Here is a 15,749-nt window from a genome sequence, read left to right on the forward strand (position 1 = left end):
AGGCTTGTTATGTCCTTAGTTAGTAGAATGCTTACTAGCATCCTGGATTCTATCTCAGCATCTTATAACCTGGAGAGAAGTGCATACATATTATTCCACCATTCCATGGACAGGAGCCAGAAGATCAGAAGTTCAAGATCGTCCTTAGCTTCATAATGAGTTCATGGCCAACCTGTGAGACTGTCCAAAATAGAACAATGTGTGAAATATGTAAGCAAACATGATTTACAACTCTCTAGTGCCTGCCAAAATTACAAATCATTCTTACTATGATCCAGCAACCCACAGTAGGTCTCTACAAATACAATTAAGCTTGCATAAGATTATTCCTTCACATTTGTCTGATGCATTGATTATGATAGCAAAAGATTAGACAGAGCCCACCTATCTAGGAAGTAAGGAACTGAATCACAAATTCAGAACAACATTGAAGTTAAACCAAAGACAACAGTGCTTGACATGTGCAAAATAGCACTGAATATGTAGGAAAGGTCTTTGGGATGGAAAACATGAAAGATAACATCCACGACTGAATCAACTGAATTGTACAAAATGGCAAGACCTTTCAAGTCTTTCTTCTGGAGTACATAAAAGTATATGTCTTGTGTGATTACATTGTTTTGGTCCCCATTCCTGATTTTTCATAAGAATGGAACACACTGTTCATCCTGAGAAGGGTAGTCCCTGGGACCAGGTAAGACTTCCTCTCACTGGTTCTTTAGTTCCTTCCTTTATAAATGAGATAAGGCTAGAAGTTAGAATATCTTACTTTAAAAATTGCCCATAAAACATTTTAAAATTTAACATTTATACCTCAAAGTTATTGTGTTTTGTTTTCTGTGTTTGATTTGGTTTGAGATGATTTTGCTGTGTAGCCTGGTTGGGGGTTTGAGATGGTGCAAAGGGATGCCTGTTCTCAGATGAGGTGTGTCTCATTGAACACAAATATAATTGAAAGCTCAGACAGACGCTACAACCAGTCATCAATACAAGGCCCTCATTTCTTCATTCTTGTCAGCAGAGGTAGGCTGTCACAGTGGCTTAGATATGTGCAATGAGGCCATATAAAGAAGCAATGGCAACTGAGCACTGTGCGTCTCTGCGGCAGTTTTGATGAGCAGTGCTGCCCACTGTGGTGATGAAACTCCATCTATGAGGGAGAAGGTGTAACCCTGCCATAGGAACTCTTTGGAAGCTTAATTGGACATGCAGAACATGATAAATGTGTTACATTGCTCTTTCCTGATGTGAAGACTGGCATTACAGTCCTATGTATGACTGCACTTTAGTCTTTGCAATTAGAAAAATCTGTTTTGATTCCTTGAAAACTAGAGTCTCTTTCTGCCATAATTTTGTTTCATTGGAAATTAGAAGGTATTTTAAGTTATATATGTCTCTACATAAACAATAGTATAAAACACACTTACATGTCATGGATTCTCTGAACACTGAATTTTATATTAGTTGCTTTTATAATGTTGTCATGAAATCCTTTTAGTTTTCTGTGCCTTATGTCTCATTGCCATCCTTGAAGAGTAAGATCGAGCACTGGAGAGAGCTGGTGTTCTCTCTGGCCACTCACCTATGCTGCATTTATCTTGATTACTAATGCCATCATTTCTCCCCCCACTCGAATGTTCACTCTTAATGTCATGGTGCTGCATCTGGTTGACAGTATTCGTTTTATTTTTAGGATATGGCTTTAGTTGCCCCTGAAGCGCCTTCTGAACAAGCCAGAAGAGTTTTTCAAACCTTTGATCCAGAAGGTAAAACCAATTTTCCTATCAGTACATTGTATGTCTTTATGTTTGAAATTTGATACTCAGGTTTTATTCAAAAGATGAGCTGGATTATTAAATGGAAGATAGGTGGTAGTTTTTAAAAAAAATACCTTAGGAGAAGCATCGAAAATGGAAATCAAAGAGGTCAGGATTCACTTATGTAATAGTCTTCCTTAGTTCCTGATCTTAATAAACATTGAATGACCAGATCAGGGTCGAGAGAGAGACAGCTCAGCAGTTAGAGCGCTGGCTGCTCTTACAGAAGATCCAGGTTTGGTTCCTAGCACCCATAGGTAGGAACTCCAGCTCCAGGGCATCTGACACTTATGGCCTACACACAGACACACAGACACAGACAGACACACACACATACACACAGAGGGGCAGGGGGTTGGGGGGGGAGAGACAATAAAATGTAATTGAAAAAAAATCTTCACGTGGAAGAATGTCATCCTGATCATCTCATATTTATTCTACCAAAGTGAAAACTGCACATGTATATCATATGTCCACTGAGGAGTTTTGATGACCTTTTGTTTCTGTACTGAGTTATGTCTTAACATTATGCCCACTGTGGCTTAAACATTGTGTCTTAACGCTGCATCTGCCTCCCTTAAAGACAATTTATTCTTATATAAACTAACACATAGAAACCAAAGTTTTTAGGTCAGGGGAGTGCTTTGGAACTCTAAAGACCTCCATTCTTATGTCTTCTGTCTTCAGCATAAGCTCTTTACTCTTGATACCTGTCCTTCCTCCTAGCAAGGCTACTTTGTAAGGGTTCTACTGACACATGTGTTGTTGATGAGTGACTGAAAAGACTGAGAATGAAAGTTCATGGCAGTGCTAAGCCTTAAGCTTGCTTAGCCAGGAGCACTGAGGAGAAAGCCTTACCCCTTGATAAGGTAAATTGTCATGGGAAGCGGTATTATTCAGGGAGAAGAACATGTCTTGCTTGCTTACTTTTTATTTAATATTTCAGTTTATATAACCTTGCTTTACTAACACACATACAAATCTGGAAATGAAAATCTTTTTCCTTAATACTTTTCCCTCTAGTAGAAGCATGAATTATATTGCTTGATATGAATTGTATTACATTCTTCACCATGACAATGAAGTAAATGAAGGGACTTGTGGCAGGCCAGCCACCACCAGTAGCACTTTATCTCGGACAGCACATCTTACACCTGCTCTGGTTTTTTTTAAGACTTACTTTTATTTTGTGTGTGTGTGTGTATGCGCGCGCGCGCGCGTGCGCACCAAGCATAGGGTTTGGATGATACCACATGTATGTAGGTACTCTCTGAGGCCTGAGAAGGTGTCAGAATCCCTAAAGCTGGAATTAAAAGTAGTTGTGAGGCACCCAATATGAATTCCGACATTTTCTGCAAAAACAGCAAGCATGCTTAACTACTGAGCTGTCTCAGCCCCTACATAGTCCAACTTGTAAACATAATGTTGGCTGGTATTATAACTTAGAAAACATTTTACCTCCATGAGTATAGTAAAGCCATGGACTGCTTTAATTTAATATTAAACTTTTAATTTAATATTAAATTTAATTTAATATTTATTGTTTAATACTAATATTAATGTTTATCATTAATTTAACTACTTTGATATTGATATTAATATTAATGTTACTATTGATGATTAATATTAATCAGTTAATGGTGATTTAATATTAATATTAAAGCCACATGCGTGTGGCTGGTAATATAGGTCAGTTAGGGAAGTATTTGCTATGCTGGCATAGGGAAGTAAATTTAGCTTCACAGAACCCACATATAAAAGTAGCCATGTTGGTGTGTGCTTATGATCCCACTGCTTAGGACACAGAGACAGGAAGATCTCTGAACCTTACAGGTGGCCTGCTAGCCAAGCTAAATCATCGAGCTCTGGGTTCAGTGAGAGACCTGCCTCAATACTAAGGTGGAAAGGGAGTGAGGAAAAGGCCCAACATCCTCCCCTCATCTACACACACATAAGTGCACACACACCCTTATGAAAACACACACACACACACACACACACACACACACACATATACATATATATATATATATATATATATCTCCACAATAGCACACAAAATATTTGCATTGAATCTAGGAGATAGATACTATCACTTTTTTATCAGTGTTGAAAAACTAACTTTGTATGTGTCATTTTCAAAAGTGCATATGTATTTTTAAGAATCAAGAATAGCTCCTAGATGTTCTAGACCAACCAATCTTGATCCCTCCAAACACTACCAATGTCTATTTTATGGCTAAAGTCATAGAGATGCTCAAACTGCTCAGAACTTGTTGGCATTAGACTACTGCTAATAATTTGGTATTGACTCTCCATTTGCTTGAGCAATTAGAATAATATGTATTTTAGATTCTTCAAACTTCGAGAAGCCTGCTACTTATTTTGATGTCAAACAAAGTTATAAGATCAAAGGTGTATTTTTAAATTGCTAAGTTCTCATTTGGAATATTATCAAAATTTTAATCTCAACAATGCCGTATTATACCACTTTAATTACTTGGCAGTGTTTCATGATTAAATCACAAATTAAAAAAATGACAATAATAAACAGCTGCTCAGAATGTAGTCAGAACAATTTACCAGGCAGCAAACCCTTATGCACAAACTTTTAAGCAAGTCCACACTTTTTTCTGTTGATCATTTCATGGAGAAAAGTATTTGGATCTAGGCATTGCTCTCAGGTATATGCTATAATAGGGATTTTTCTAGGGTAGCAGTAAAGAAGCCACACTGACGAAAGCGTCCAGACAAAGGCAGCAGAGACATTTTCTATTATGCTTCCTAAGATGCTGAATGTCAAGTAGAGATGTGTGACGGCCAGTAAGCAGAGGGACTTTTCCAGGTTATTGTTCCTGTCTGCTGGTGGCCAAATACAATGTTTCATATTTAGAGGCTCTGGGTTTTTAGCTCTGACTTAACTAAGCAGAATAATTTTTTTCTCTATCGTTCCAATTCACCAAAGCAAGCTTATGGGTTTGAAGGTCTTCGAAAGTGCTTTCAAACAAGTTATTTTATTCTTTAGACCTCAAATTATTTGTAGCTTGACAAGTTGTAGTTACTCTAACCCTCCACATTAAAGATCTGTGCATTTTTAATTATCACAAATGATCTGGAGCCTTTGACACAAGGTCAGTCTGAAATGGGTGAATATTGTTCAAAATGACGACAAATAGGAAGGGCCTTTGTGTGGTCCTGACCTGCCTAGGACTATAAAATGAAGCATGCCGAGTGAGTGAGGGCTCCCTTTATTCTCCAGTTTGTTACAGGAGTAGGACTTTTAGACACAATGTTTTAGAAAATTACCTAACCCTTGAAAAGCCATGCTGCTGGCTGCTAATGGGAAGTAGAGACAGTTTCCGGGAATGAGTGATTGTGCCTTGTGTGTGGAGGGGAATCAGAACCACTGTCATTTCTAACTGCCCTCCAAAGGCTTTGCTGTGTCATTGTAGTTTTGACATCATCTTGTGTATATAAAGCCACCATTTTTGTTGGCAACACTTCATAATTTTTAAAACATAAATATAATTGTATCATTTCACTGTCATCCCTCCAGGTCTCCCATGTGCCATCTCCTCATTCTCTCAAATTCTTGTCCTCATTTTTCAATTGTTACATATAAGTATGTTTATGTATTCCTTAATCATAAATATAATCTGCCTAGTCTGTATAATTAGTCATTTGTATGTATATGACCGCAGGGATGACCATTTGTGGATACTGAACTGAAGGGCTCTTCCCCAAAGAAAGCTGTGTACCCCTTCTCAGCACTCTCTAGTTGCCTGTAGTACTTTGTCTAGGGCGGAGTGCCCTAAGATTTCCTCCTTCCATGTTAGCATGTTTATTCTTATCATCTGTGTTCGGGGCTTGTTTAGACAGACATGCTGTTGAGACTACATGGGGGTAGCTTCCCTGACATTCCTAGGAGATGAACTCTCACAGCAGACTTGTGTCCCTCTGGTTCCTACAGTCTTTCTGTCCCCTCTTGTGCATCATCCCCTCAGCCTTATGTACAATTCTTGTGTTGCAGATACCAGTTTGGGAGCTCTTATGTATAGTATGTCATCTGCAGACAGGAACAGTTTAACTTCTTATCCTGTCCAAACTCCTTTAATTTCTCTCTCCCGTCTTACTGCTTCAGATTGTGCTTCAAGTGCAATATTGAAAATGGATAGAGATAGTGGACAGCCCTGTCTCATTTCTGGTTTCAGTGAGATTGCCACCAGTTTTTGTCCTCTTAGGATAAAGTTAACTATATATAAAGTTTCTCATATATAGCTTTTAGTATGTTGAGTGTCTTAGTTAAGGTTTTACTGCTGTGAACAGACACCAGGAGCAAAGCAACTCTTAGAAGGACAATATTTAATTGGGGCTGACTTACGGGGTTCAGAGGTTTAATCCAGTATCATCAAGGCAGGAAGCATGGCAGCATCCAGGCAGACATGGTTCAGGAGGAGCTGAGAGTTCTACATCTTCATCTGAAGGCCACTAGGAAAAGACTGGTATCCAGTCAGCTAGGATGAGGGTCTTAGAGCCCAAACCCACAGTAACAAACCTACTCCAACAAGGCTACACCTCCTCATAGTGCTACTTCCAGGGTAAACATATTCAAACCACCACATTCCACTCCCTGGCCCCAACTGGCTTGCTAAACACATGAGTCTATGGGGTCCAAAGTTCAAGGTCTCTTCTGAGATTCATTCAATCACTTAATTGTAATCCCCAAAGCAAGACAGGAAACCAGCTGGGCAAATATGTCTGATGGCAAAGCAGTCTTCAGATCTCTATTTTTTTTTTTCATCTTTATTGACTGCAACAAACTTTTTTCTCTTAGGCTCATTCCATTGCCCATTAGCACCTTTTCTCAGCAGGTATCCCAGAGCTCTGGCATCTTTTACTTGGGGTCTCCCAGTGAAGTTTAGCTTCATAGCTTCTTGTTCCAATGTCTGGGATCCACACATGATCTTCTGGGCTTCTCAAGAGGGCTTACATCACTTGTTCCTTTATTTAAAAAAAAATAGTTTAACTTTACAGTTTAATTGGAGTTCTTAATTCACTTTTTTTTTTCCTCCCTTGAAGAGAAATCTTTGCCTGTATGTCTAAGAAAGTTCATTTGAGCAAGTACCTAGGAGCAATGATATTTATTGCAAAAACATACATAGTTCTTCAACTCCTTGTATTTCTATGAAGTGATCCTCTCCTCCCCAGAACCTAATCAGAAATGTTCTTATTCCAATGTCTCTTTCACATGTTTTCCAGATAATGGATTCATAGCTGACTCCCTTCTGGAAGATGTCATGAAAGCCTTGGACCTTGTTTCAGATCCTGAGTAGTGAGTGTAACTGGAAGTGTTATTTCGATCACTCAAAAAAGATTCCATCAAGTCAAAACATTTTTACCCTTTTTCAAAAAAATGATGCTAAACCTATATAACAAAACAATAAAAATTTAGGAAAAAAGGCCTAATCCAATCTGAGGACAGAGGTTAACATACCTATTATACATCCTGTTGCTTGCCTCCTGACTCTCCATTGGGTTGTCTTGCTTTTAGAATAAGTCTTTCACTATAACTTGAAATTTTTCTATCTAAAAAGACTTTATTTTTTGAGATTTTATATATGTAATTTCATTGAGAATAGTGACTTTGCCTTTGTCTCAGATTGCAATCTAATGGCCATCCTTGAACCCTCTGAATCCTTTGCATAAAGCACAATGGTACCAGATGATACTGAAGCTATGACAGTCATGCTCTAGCATCTCCTGGAGCTGAGCCACATGTCACTGAACCTGGCTAGAGACCTCACACAGATGTAACTTTTATAATACACATTTTAAAAGTTTACCCCTGAACACATCACTGGACATACAGAGCTCATTCCCTCTGGTTGCTGCTGGACCCGCAAGGGCCATGACACTCACTGCAGTTCCCTAGACTCAAGCTTTTGTGCCTGTGGCCCTCAAGTTAGCTTGTCCACGGATGTTAAGCATCTATCTCATCTAGTTCTTAAAGTAACATTTGAAAGGCATGTTTTTATTATCTAATCTACCATTGCCTCTTGGCTTGCTCCAATCCTGGAGCCTAAAATAGTTTTTAGAAAAGTAAATGTTCCATCTGATTGTTGAATTCAGTACCTAGGGAGCAAATAGAATCTGCCTTTGGAAGGTTATACCCTGAGTTTATAAGCCTTGGTTTTTAAATTACTTTGCCTAATAAGGAACAATATTCTAAAGTCATCGTCATAATTTAAATTTTAAATAGTAACAGATTACTCTGATTTAAAAATAGCCAAGTTTTGGCAAATTAAGTGTCATTCCTGTGTATTTGTCATTAAAGTTCTAAAAAGAACAACTCTTAGGATTTTGGCATCCAAACGTGTAGCACCAGAAATTTAATCATGAAAGAACAAAATAGTTTTGTGGGGTTTTGTCTCGTTTGGTATTCACTGTTTTTCTTTTTCCTTATTTTCTCCCTATAGTATAAATCTCATGAAGAATAAATTAGATCCAGAAGGATTAGGAATCATATTGTTGGGTCCATTTCTTCAAGAATTTTTTCCTGATCAGGTAACATATTCAACAGAATATACTGACTCATTTTTTCTGTTGAGATGATCGTCTATGAACAGGAAATTTTTTTCCTAAAGTGTAGATGTGAGACTGAGAAAAAAACTATTACATAAAGGCCTTTCCATGCAGAGGTTAGGAAGGCATGTGTGAGCCCATATGGCTGTGTAGTGCTCAGAAAACACACCTGTGGCAGTACCCTGATGTACTGCCTGGGGTGGGGTGGGGTGGGGTGTCTGGATAGCAGTGTACTGCTCCAACAGCATATGCGCCAATACAGTGCTACAGCACCCAGAGGGGACATTTGTATTCCGATACAGTGTTGCAGTGCTCTGATGTGTGTGTGCCGGTATGGTGATAGAGTGTGAGTGTGAGCACAATGGTGCAATACACAAAGTGACTGTGTGTGTATATGTATGTTAGTGTGTGTTAGTGTGTATATGTATGTTAGTGTGTATATGTATGTTAGTGTGTGTGTGTTAGTGTGTGTTAATGTGTGTTAGTGTGTATATTAGTGTGTGTCTGTGTATATGTTAGTGTGTGTATGTTAGTGTTTGTGTGTGTGTTAGTGTATGTGTGTATGTTTGTGTGTGTGTGTGTGTGTATTTGAAGCTGTGGTTATATCCCAAGAAGGCTGCTGCTAGGACATTATTGGAAATACTGATTGTTAGTTTTAAATATGAAACATATTTGTATTAGGGTGGGGTTGAAAACTGCTTGTGCGGTGTAAGACAGTTACAAGTTCTTTCAGCTGCATGTGTGCTAATTTACAAGATGATGATTAATATTAGTATAACTTATTAGCTCAAGGAATTGGTAGTTGTATGTTTTGTGAATTCTTTGAGGATTGATACAATGCGTGTGATCATAGGCACCCCAGGGCCTCACTGTAGCTCCTCCCACATCTCCCAACAGTGTGTCCCCTTTTTGTTTTATTTAGTAACCCACTGACTCCAATAAGGGTTACTGCCTTTGGGGCAGTATTCCTTGAGGTGGTGGAATGTTCTAGTTCCTTTCTACTCCACAGGAAATGGACTCTTCTTTCTAGTTGGTTGTACCGTGTTCTGAGTCCATCTTACTATTTGCTTACTTCCCTGTTACTCTAGCAGAGTCTCCACCCAAGCCTAGTTTTTCTCATTGCCCCTGGGGAACTGGTTCTCTTTCCTTACACGACACATGTGACCCTGCCGTCTTTTTCCTTTGGAGCAGTATGTTCTCAAAGTGTAGTATGTAATACCGAGTTAGAAATGCAGAAGCCGGGAGTCTCTCTGTGGATCTAGTGAATCAGGAGCCGTGGAGACAGCACAGAAATGTTGTGCCACCTCTAGGTGACTCTACTGGAGTCACATAGCACACTTAGCACAGCTGCCTCCTTCACAGGAGACCTTTCCCACTTCTACCTATTCCAGTCGTGTGGGAACTCAGACCCCTGTGTCACACTTACCTTCCCACGGGAGCCACATGACCGGTGTCCTATCTGTACTCAGTGCATGCCAGCACTGTCCCTCACGCCACCTCCACCATCCTTGTCCGGCTCCTACCTAACATGAATAAAAGAGCAGCTCAGCAAACATGTTCTGGTATCTAAGAGTAAGTAAAGTAAATTACAAGACCAGGTCAGAATGGTACCACGGACATACTTAAGTCAGTCAGCTTTCCGCATGCCTCAGCTGACTACAGTGCAAGGGTATTGTTGTTAAGAATGAGAAGCCAAGCTGGGGCTGTTGCTTTACAATGAGAACAAGTAGAAGCAGCTATCTTCAGTAAGCATATCCTGTATGCCTTATAAATGGAATCAGTCATCCCCTCAGTTTTGGTAGTGAAGATCAGAACATATGGAAAGATTTGATGTCATTCAGCTGGTACCTGGCTTACCCAAGAGCCCATCACTTAGTGCTTCTGTTTCCATATGTCACCTGATTAGTTCCCCTAGAGATTACAAATCCTATTCATGGAAGGAAAATGTTTAATTTCTAAGTTAAAATAAATAGTCAAAATCAAGACCAAACCACTACTGTCATCTAAGGAATCACAGTGATCATGTGTACAATTAAGGAAAACATCACCTAAAAAATGAGAGCTTAGATTTTAGCTGGGAAGGGTTACAAGTGAACGTGAAATGTCAAATGTTAAGTCTTCGAGAATAACAACCCAATGATATAAAGTCACATGACATTATTCTCAAACTAATTGAGAAAGCTTTTATCTACCGCCGCCAGAATAGTAAGACAACCAGCTTGTATGTTCAGAGAAAACTTTACAGGAAAGATTTGGGCCAGGTCTTAGAAAATTCAAAAGGGGTATTTTACAAAGAAATGTGTCATTCTTGTTTGAAGCTGGGGGCAGACTGAAGGGCAGAATGTGGCCTACATTGTTTGGAGAGCCTTCCTTGCTTTTAGCATAAGAGAGATAGTGAGAGACAGAGAGGGAGAGGGAGAGGGAGGAAACACTCCCAGAAAGAAAGGCATAGCTCACAGGAACTGAAAAGTTGAGCTTGGGGAGGGGAAGCTACTCCAGAGCCTCAAGCCTATGGAAGCCCTAAACCCTTCCCAGAGCTCCCCCGCCTTCCCTACTTTCTCCACCAAAGCTACATCCTCTTAGACCATCTTTTGCTAGGAGCTAAAGCAAGAGTTGCCAGCAGCTCACCTCCCACCAAGTAGAAAAGATCCATGGAGGGACTCTGGCCCAGCTTGATTCATATCCATCCTTTCTTATGTCAGGAATGACCAGGAAAATGAGCTGAAGAATAGAAAACGGTCTACAGGAAATCAACCAGGAGCCAGGCACTTTGAGCGGAAATACAGTCTTGTTAGGCATGATATGTTTTTATTTCTGTGAAATGGTATTTTTTAATATTTCTGATTCAATATTGTGGGCCAAAATGAAGCTATTGGTGAATGTTTATTTGTGGTTTAAATAGGGTGGTATTGCTTTGTCCTACATTGAGGAGCAAGTGTTTTGCAGAGATGTATTTTAGGAGATATTTATTAGGTGCTTGTCCTTTTTTTTTTTTTTAAATGTAATGTACACATCTACTTAAGAGACGTGAGCAAGTACAAAAGAGCTTCTGCTGGCCAGGGCTTCCCTGTGTCCAGAGGCAGCCGTTTCCTCTCTCAGCTTTTCTGGTGGCTCCCTCTCTACGTGTTGTCTTTATCAAGTGATTTCCCAGTAACAATAAAGATTAATAGATTTTTCATCTTTATAGTTGTTGCTCATTAGAAATTGCTTGATAAAAAGATATAACTTAAAGTTTTAATAGTCCTTTATTTATAATAGGGTTCCAGTGGTCCAGAGTCTTTTACTGTCTACCACTACAATGGATTGAAGCAGTCAAATTACAATGAAAAGGTATGAGAATTCACAGAGTAACCTGTCTTCAGCTGGGTTGATGAACTCTGCAGGCATGACTGTGTTTGGGTCCCCTGCATTTGCTACTTCAGGACGCTGCTCCAGGAGTCTCCCTACTGCAACACATGTGTGAGAACTGGTTGTATTCAGTTTTACTAAGACGTAACCTGCCTTCAAGCTATACATGGATCTATGGAGCATTAATTTCACTGTGACAAAATAACTATGCTTACTCTGTATATAATGTTACTCCAGACTGTGGAGTTATTTGCAAGTCAACAGTTCTGGTTAATCTACAGAAGGTTGTTATTCATCCATTTAAATGCAGGATAAAACTGACTTGGTTTTTTGGGTTGTTTGTTTGTTTGTTTTTGTTGGTTTGGCTTTTTTATTTACCAACATGGCTGTATTGAGTATTTACCCACTCTTCAGTTTCACACCCACCTTCTGAGGTGAATGTTGTCTGTAGATGGCTGCTTTGCAGAGGGGCCTAAGCACAGGTAAGCAGCTGGTCCAGGGCCAGGAAATGGCAGAGCTGGGACTGAAACTTGTCAGATATAGGCCAGAGCCTGTGCTTTTAGCCACTTTGCTTTGTACCTCTCCTTTCTAAGACATGGACAGAGGCCTCGTGTCTGTCTGGACCAGCCTCGCTCAAGGCAAAAGTTTTGTCTGAGCACTTCACTCTTTTGAATGAAATGCCAGTTTTTTGTGTTCTTGTGGCAAGTCTATTTATTGTCTTTACATTTATTCTGGGAAAAGCCACAGTCGGTATAACCAATATTAGAAGAGTCATGCCTTTTCAGTTTGATCTCACGCTGTTTGGTGGATAGCTACAGAAACTAGATCATAATGTAAATTAGATACATTAATTTTAGTAAAACCAAAAGGCTAACCAAAACTAAAAGGCTAAATTTTACTTTTATTTTAATAACAAAATATAAATTAAAACCTTTCATATTTACAAAAATCTTTTCCTGAGTTTGTTGCTATCTGTAATAGAGTGCAATCAGTACAAGCGCCCCAGGTGCTGTTTCTTATTGTGTATTAATGAGTGCTCACCTAGTTGTTGAAGTTTGCCTACCTTTGTCATCACGAAATATTAATTCACTGCCACAATCCCTGCAAGGTAGTCAAATATTATCCATATTTTACAGATGAGGCCTCTGAGACAGGGAGATTAAGTGACTCACCCAGAGTCACACAGCAAGTCATTGACAGAGCAGGGATTGGAACTGAGTTCCTGATTCCCAATCCTGTCCTTGGTCTGCTTGGCCACGCTACCTGTATATAGTAAGTCTTCAAATCATGCTTGTGACAAGAGTCTGACATACTAACACAAGATCAGAAATTAAGACATATGGAATATTAACATGACATACTATGTAACAACCGTAAAAGCAACTCATGCATGTCATTTATACAAAAGTATAAGGTCCTGAAGTTATGCAGGAGCTAGAAACAGAGCTGAGTGCTTAGTCAGGTACCATTCAAGATACCAGATTAAAAAAATCAGGAGAATGCTAGTACAGGCTGCAGCCACCAGGCAAGGCACAAATACTGTGGAGACCACAGAATAGATCACACTGCTCTGCAGAGGGGCTCCTGCTCTGATGCTGTGAGCAACTGGAGAGACAGGTCCTGTCTTGACATACAGTCCTTTTAGACAGTGGTTTAGAAAGTAGCACTTTTGTTCCGAGGTTGAAAACTGTGAGTTGTAATTTTAATATAAAAAAAAATGTGTTTCACCTTAATACCTTTGGACTTCCCTACAAAGTAAAATTTATAAACCAAATTATGTGACCTAGTAGTAAACTATCCTCTACCTATGGTGGCTGTGTTTTTAAGGGAACTCTTGCTGAAGGCGGATAAGCTTGTTTCTTTTGGCTCCATGGTCACATAGCTTATGGCTTTTATGTTAAAACATAATTGCAATCATGTGTATCAGACACTGGGTGGGTAAAAATAACTATGCATACTCTAGAAGGGGGCAGTCCATAGCCACCCCTTTTAATTGCATATTTAATATGAAGTTAATATAGAGTTGCATGTTTAATATACACATTGAATCCTTGATAGTGAGTTAGGGTTCTACTAGTATGTCAAATAATTTCAAGTATTTTCTTTAAAAAAATAATCAAAGTAATGTTTTCTGATGTCTTCCCAACAAATTATTTTAAATATGACTATTGCCACAGGTTAGTTTACCCTGTCACCCTTCCATGACTCTTGTGTCTGTCTTCACATCTTTTGTGATTTTTTTCCTCCATGATTTTCATACAATGTAAAATATACTCCAGAACTGCATTTCAAACCATTTAGTCCAAAGACAGCAGATTCCATTAACATGCATGCATGTCATCTTCAGATCTGAAGTGCATAGAAGTACAAATCAGAGGGTATAGCTACACTCTGTTGAGTAGCAAGAGCAACTGACTGCCTAGGTAGCCCAGCCAGAGGAAATACAGCATGCCGTGTGAACACTGGGGGAAGACACACCCTGTTGTCCATCATCTGAAGAATGATCTTTCATCTAAAAGTGTATGCTTATGATTCACCAATTTTTTTTTGTCTTGATATAGAATTCTCAGTTTTACCTATTGACTAACAATTAAAATTTGTATCACCATCTCATTCACAAATTTATTTTGCAGATGCTATAGATGGGTATAATTCCTATCAAAACAGTTAAATGTAAAGCTCCACATAACGAGCTCTTAGAAACACACTTGCCTGTGATGCTGTCTGTATCCGCCTGAGAACTGGCTTCGAACATTAACTGACCTCTGGCTTTTCCTCTCAACAGGTAATGTATGTGGAAGGGACTGCAGTGGTTATGGGTTTTGAAGACCCCATGCTACAGACAGACGACACTCCTATCAAACGCTGTCTGCAAACCAAATGGCCGTACATTGAGTTACTGTGGACCACAGACCGCTCTCCTTCACTCAACTGAGTTGCCTGAGTATGTGTAAGGAATATTGTCAGACCGGGTGTTGAAAGAGGATTCATGACTGGCTACATAAAGCTAAACACTGGTATTGTTGATTAACTGTAAATAACGATTAAAAACACATTTTCAGTGTTTAAGATACGTTTAAATTATTTGTTCTAAAGCTTTATGTTAAAGGTTATCCTGTTTTAATCCTTTCTGTGAAATTTACTAACAAAATTAAGCTTCAATTAAAGTTCATCACTTCTGCAGTCAGAGAATTGGTTGTTACCAGATTATAAACACATTATAGCATTTTTATAAATGGGATCAGTCACAAAAACCTGCCTGGAATATCATTTCATTCATTTCATTTCACTGTATTATTTTTAGCAGCCTCTATACCAAAATGCAGAAGTTAATTTTTGTTAATTTTGTTTTTCATTGCTAAAATCTGCTTTCTATCAGAAGTACTAATAAATCACAAATTATCAGCCCTGGTCCTTTGGTAACTAATTTAACACTAGCATGTTAAAAAAAAAAAAAAAGGATACTATATGGGAACTTGAATTTGTTGACAGGTGCCCAGGGATGTGTTTTTACAATGATAGGGGATAGCCTCTGTTTGCTGGGTGGTCTTAACTCTGTCACTTTCACTGGATTGCTAAATACACTTCTCCACCTTTGTTCCTACAAGCCTGCTCTCTTGTATATTTATAAGCGTGGTAATGCATGAGACCATCTACTGTTACATTAGCATATTGCATTATTTATTATGACTCCAGTTAATACCATAAATAAAGACTTTTCTTTAACTACATCCTTGCACGTTTGCATTAGTGACTCATGATCAACAAGTGCTCATAATGATTTCTGCCTTCAACTCTGCAAACAAAAGGTTCCTTGTTCATTGCTACTGTGTGAATACTTTGTATGAATTTTACCAAGTGTCACTCAGTACTTTAAATGAAGGCTGAGGATGTAGCTCAGTAGGTAGGGTCCCTGTCACACATGAAACCCAGTGTTCAGTCTTGAATACAGCATAAAATCGGCATGGTATTGCACATCTGTAACCTCAGCACCTCAGAGGT

The 15,749-nt window shown here is 39.0% G+C and overlaps 1 protein-coding gene across 3 annotated transcripts in view; it reads left to right on the plus strand.

The window, feature by feature from the left end:
- The window catches only part of Mindy3 (MINDY lysine 48 deubiquitinase 3), a 72,531-nt gene extending 57,053 nt beyond the window's left edge, over nucleotides 1–15,478 (plus strand). For 2 of the 3 annotated variants that reach the window (XM_028764831.1, XM_028764832.1), the window contains 5 exons: nucleotides 1,694–1,766; nucleotides 7,077–7,149; nucleotides 8,294–8,381; nucleotides 11,658–11,729; nucleotides 14,533–15,478. In XM_028764831.1, the coding sequence (XP_028620664.1) occupies nucleotides 1,694–1,766; nucleotides 7,077–7,149; nucleotides 8,294–8,381; nucleotides 11,658–11,729; nucleotides 14,533–14,682 (456 nt within the window). In that variant the 3' untranslated portion in view covers nucleotides 14,683–15,478. Of the gene's footprint in view, nucleotides 1–1,693; nucleotides 1,767–7,076; nucleotides 7,150–8,293; nucleotides 8,382–11,657; nucleotides 11,730–12,883; nucleotides 13,020–14,532 lie in introns of all 3 variants that reach the window. The other variant, XR_003711050.1, reaches the window with a different exon arrangement.
- The last annotated feature ends 271 nt before the right edge of the window (nucleotides 15,479–15,749 follow it).

This window comes from Grammomys surdaster, unplaced genomic scaffold (assembly GCF_004785775.1).
Source record: "Grammomys surdaster isolate TR1022 unplaced genomic scaffold, NIH_TR_1.0 146, whole genome shotgun sequence".
NCBI classification, from domain to species: Eukaryota; Metazoa; Chordata; class Mammalia; order Rodentia; family Muridae; genus Grammomys; species Grammomys surdaster.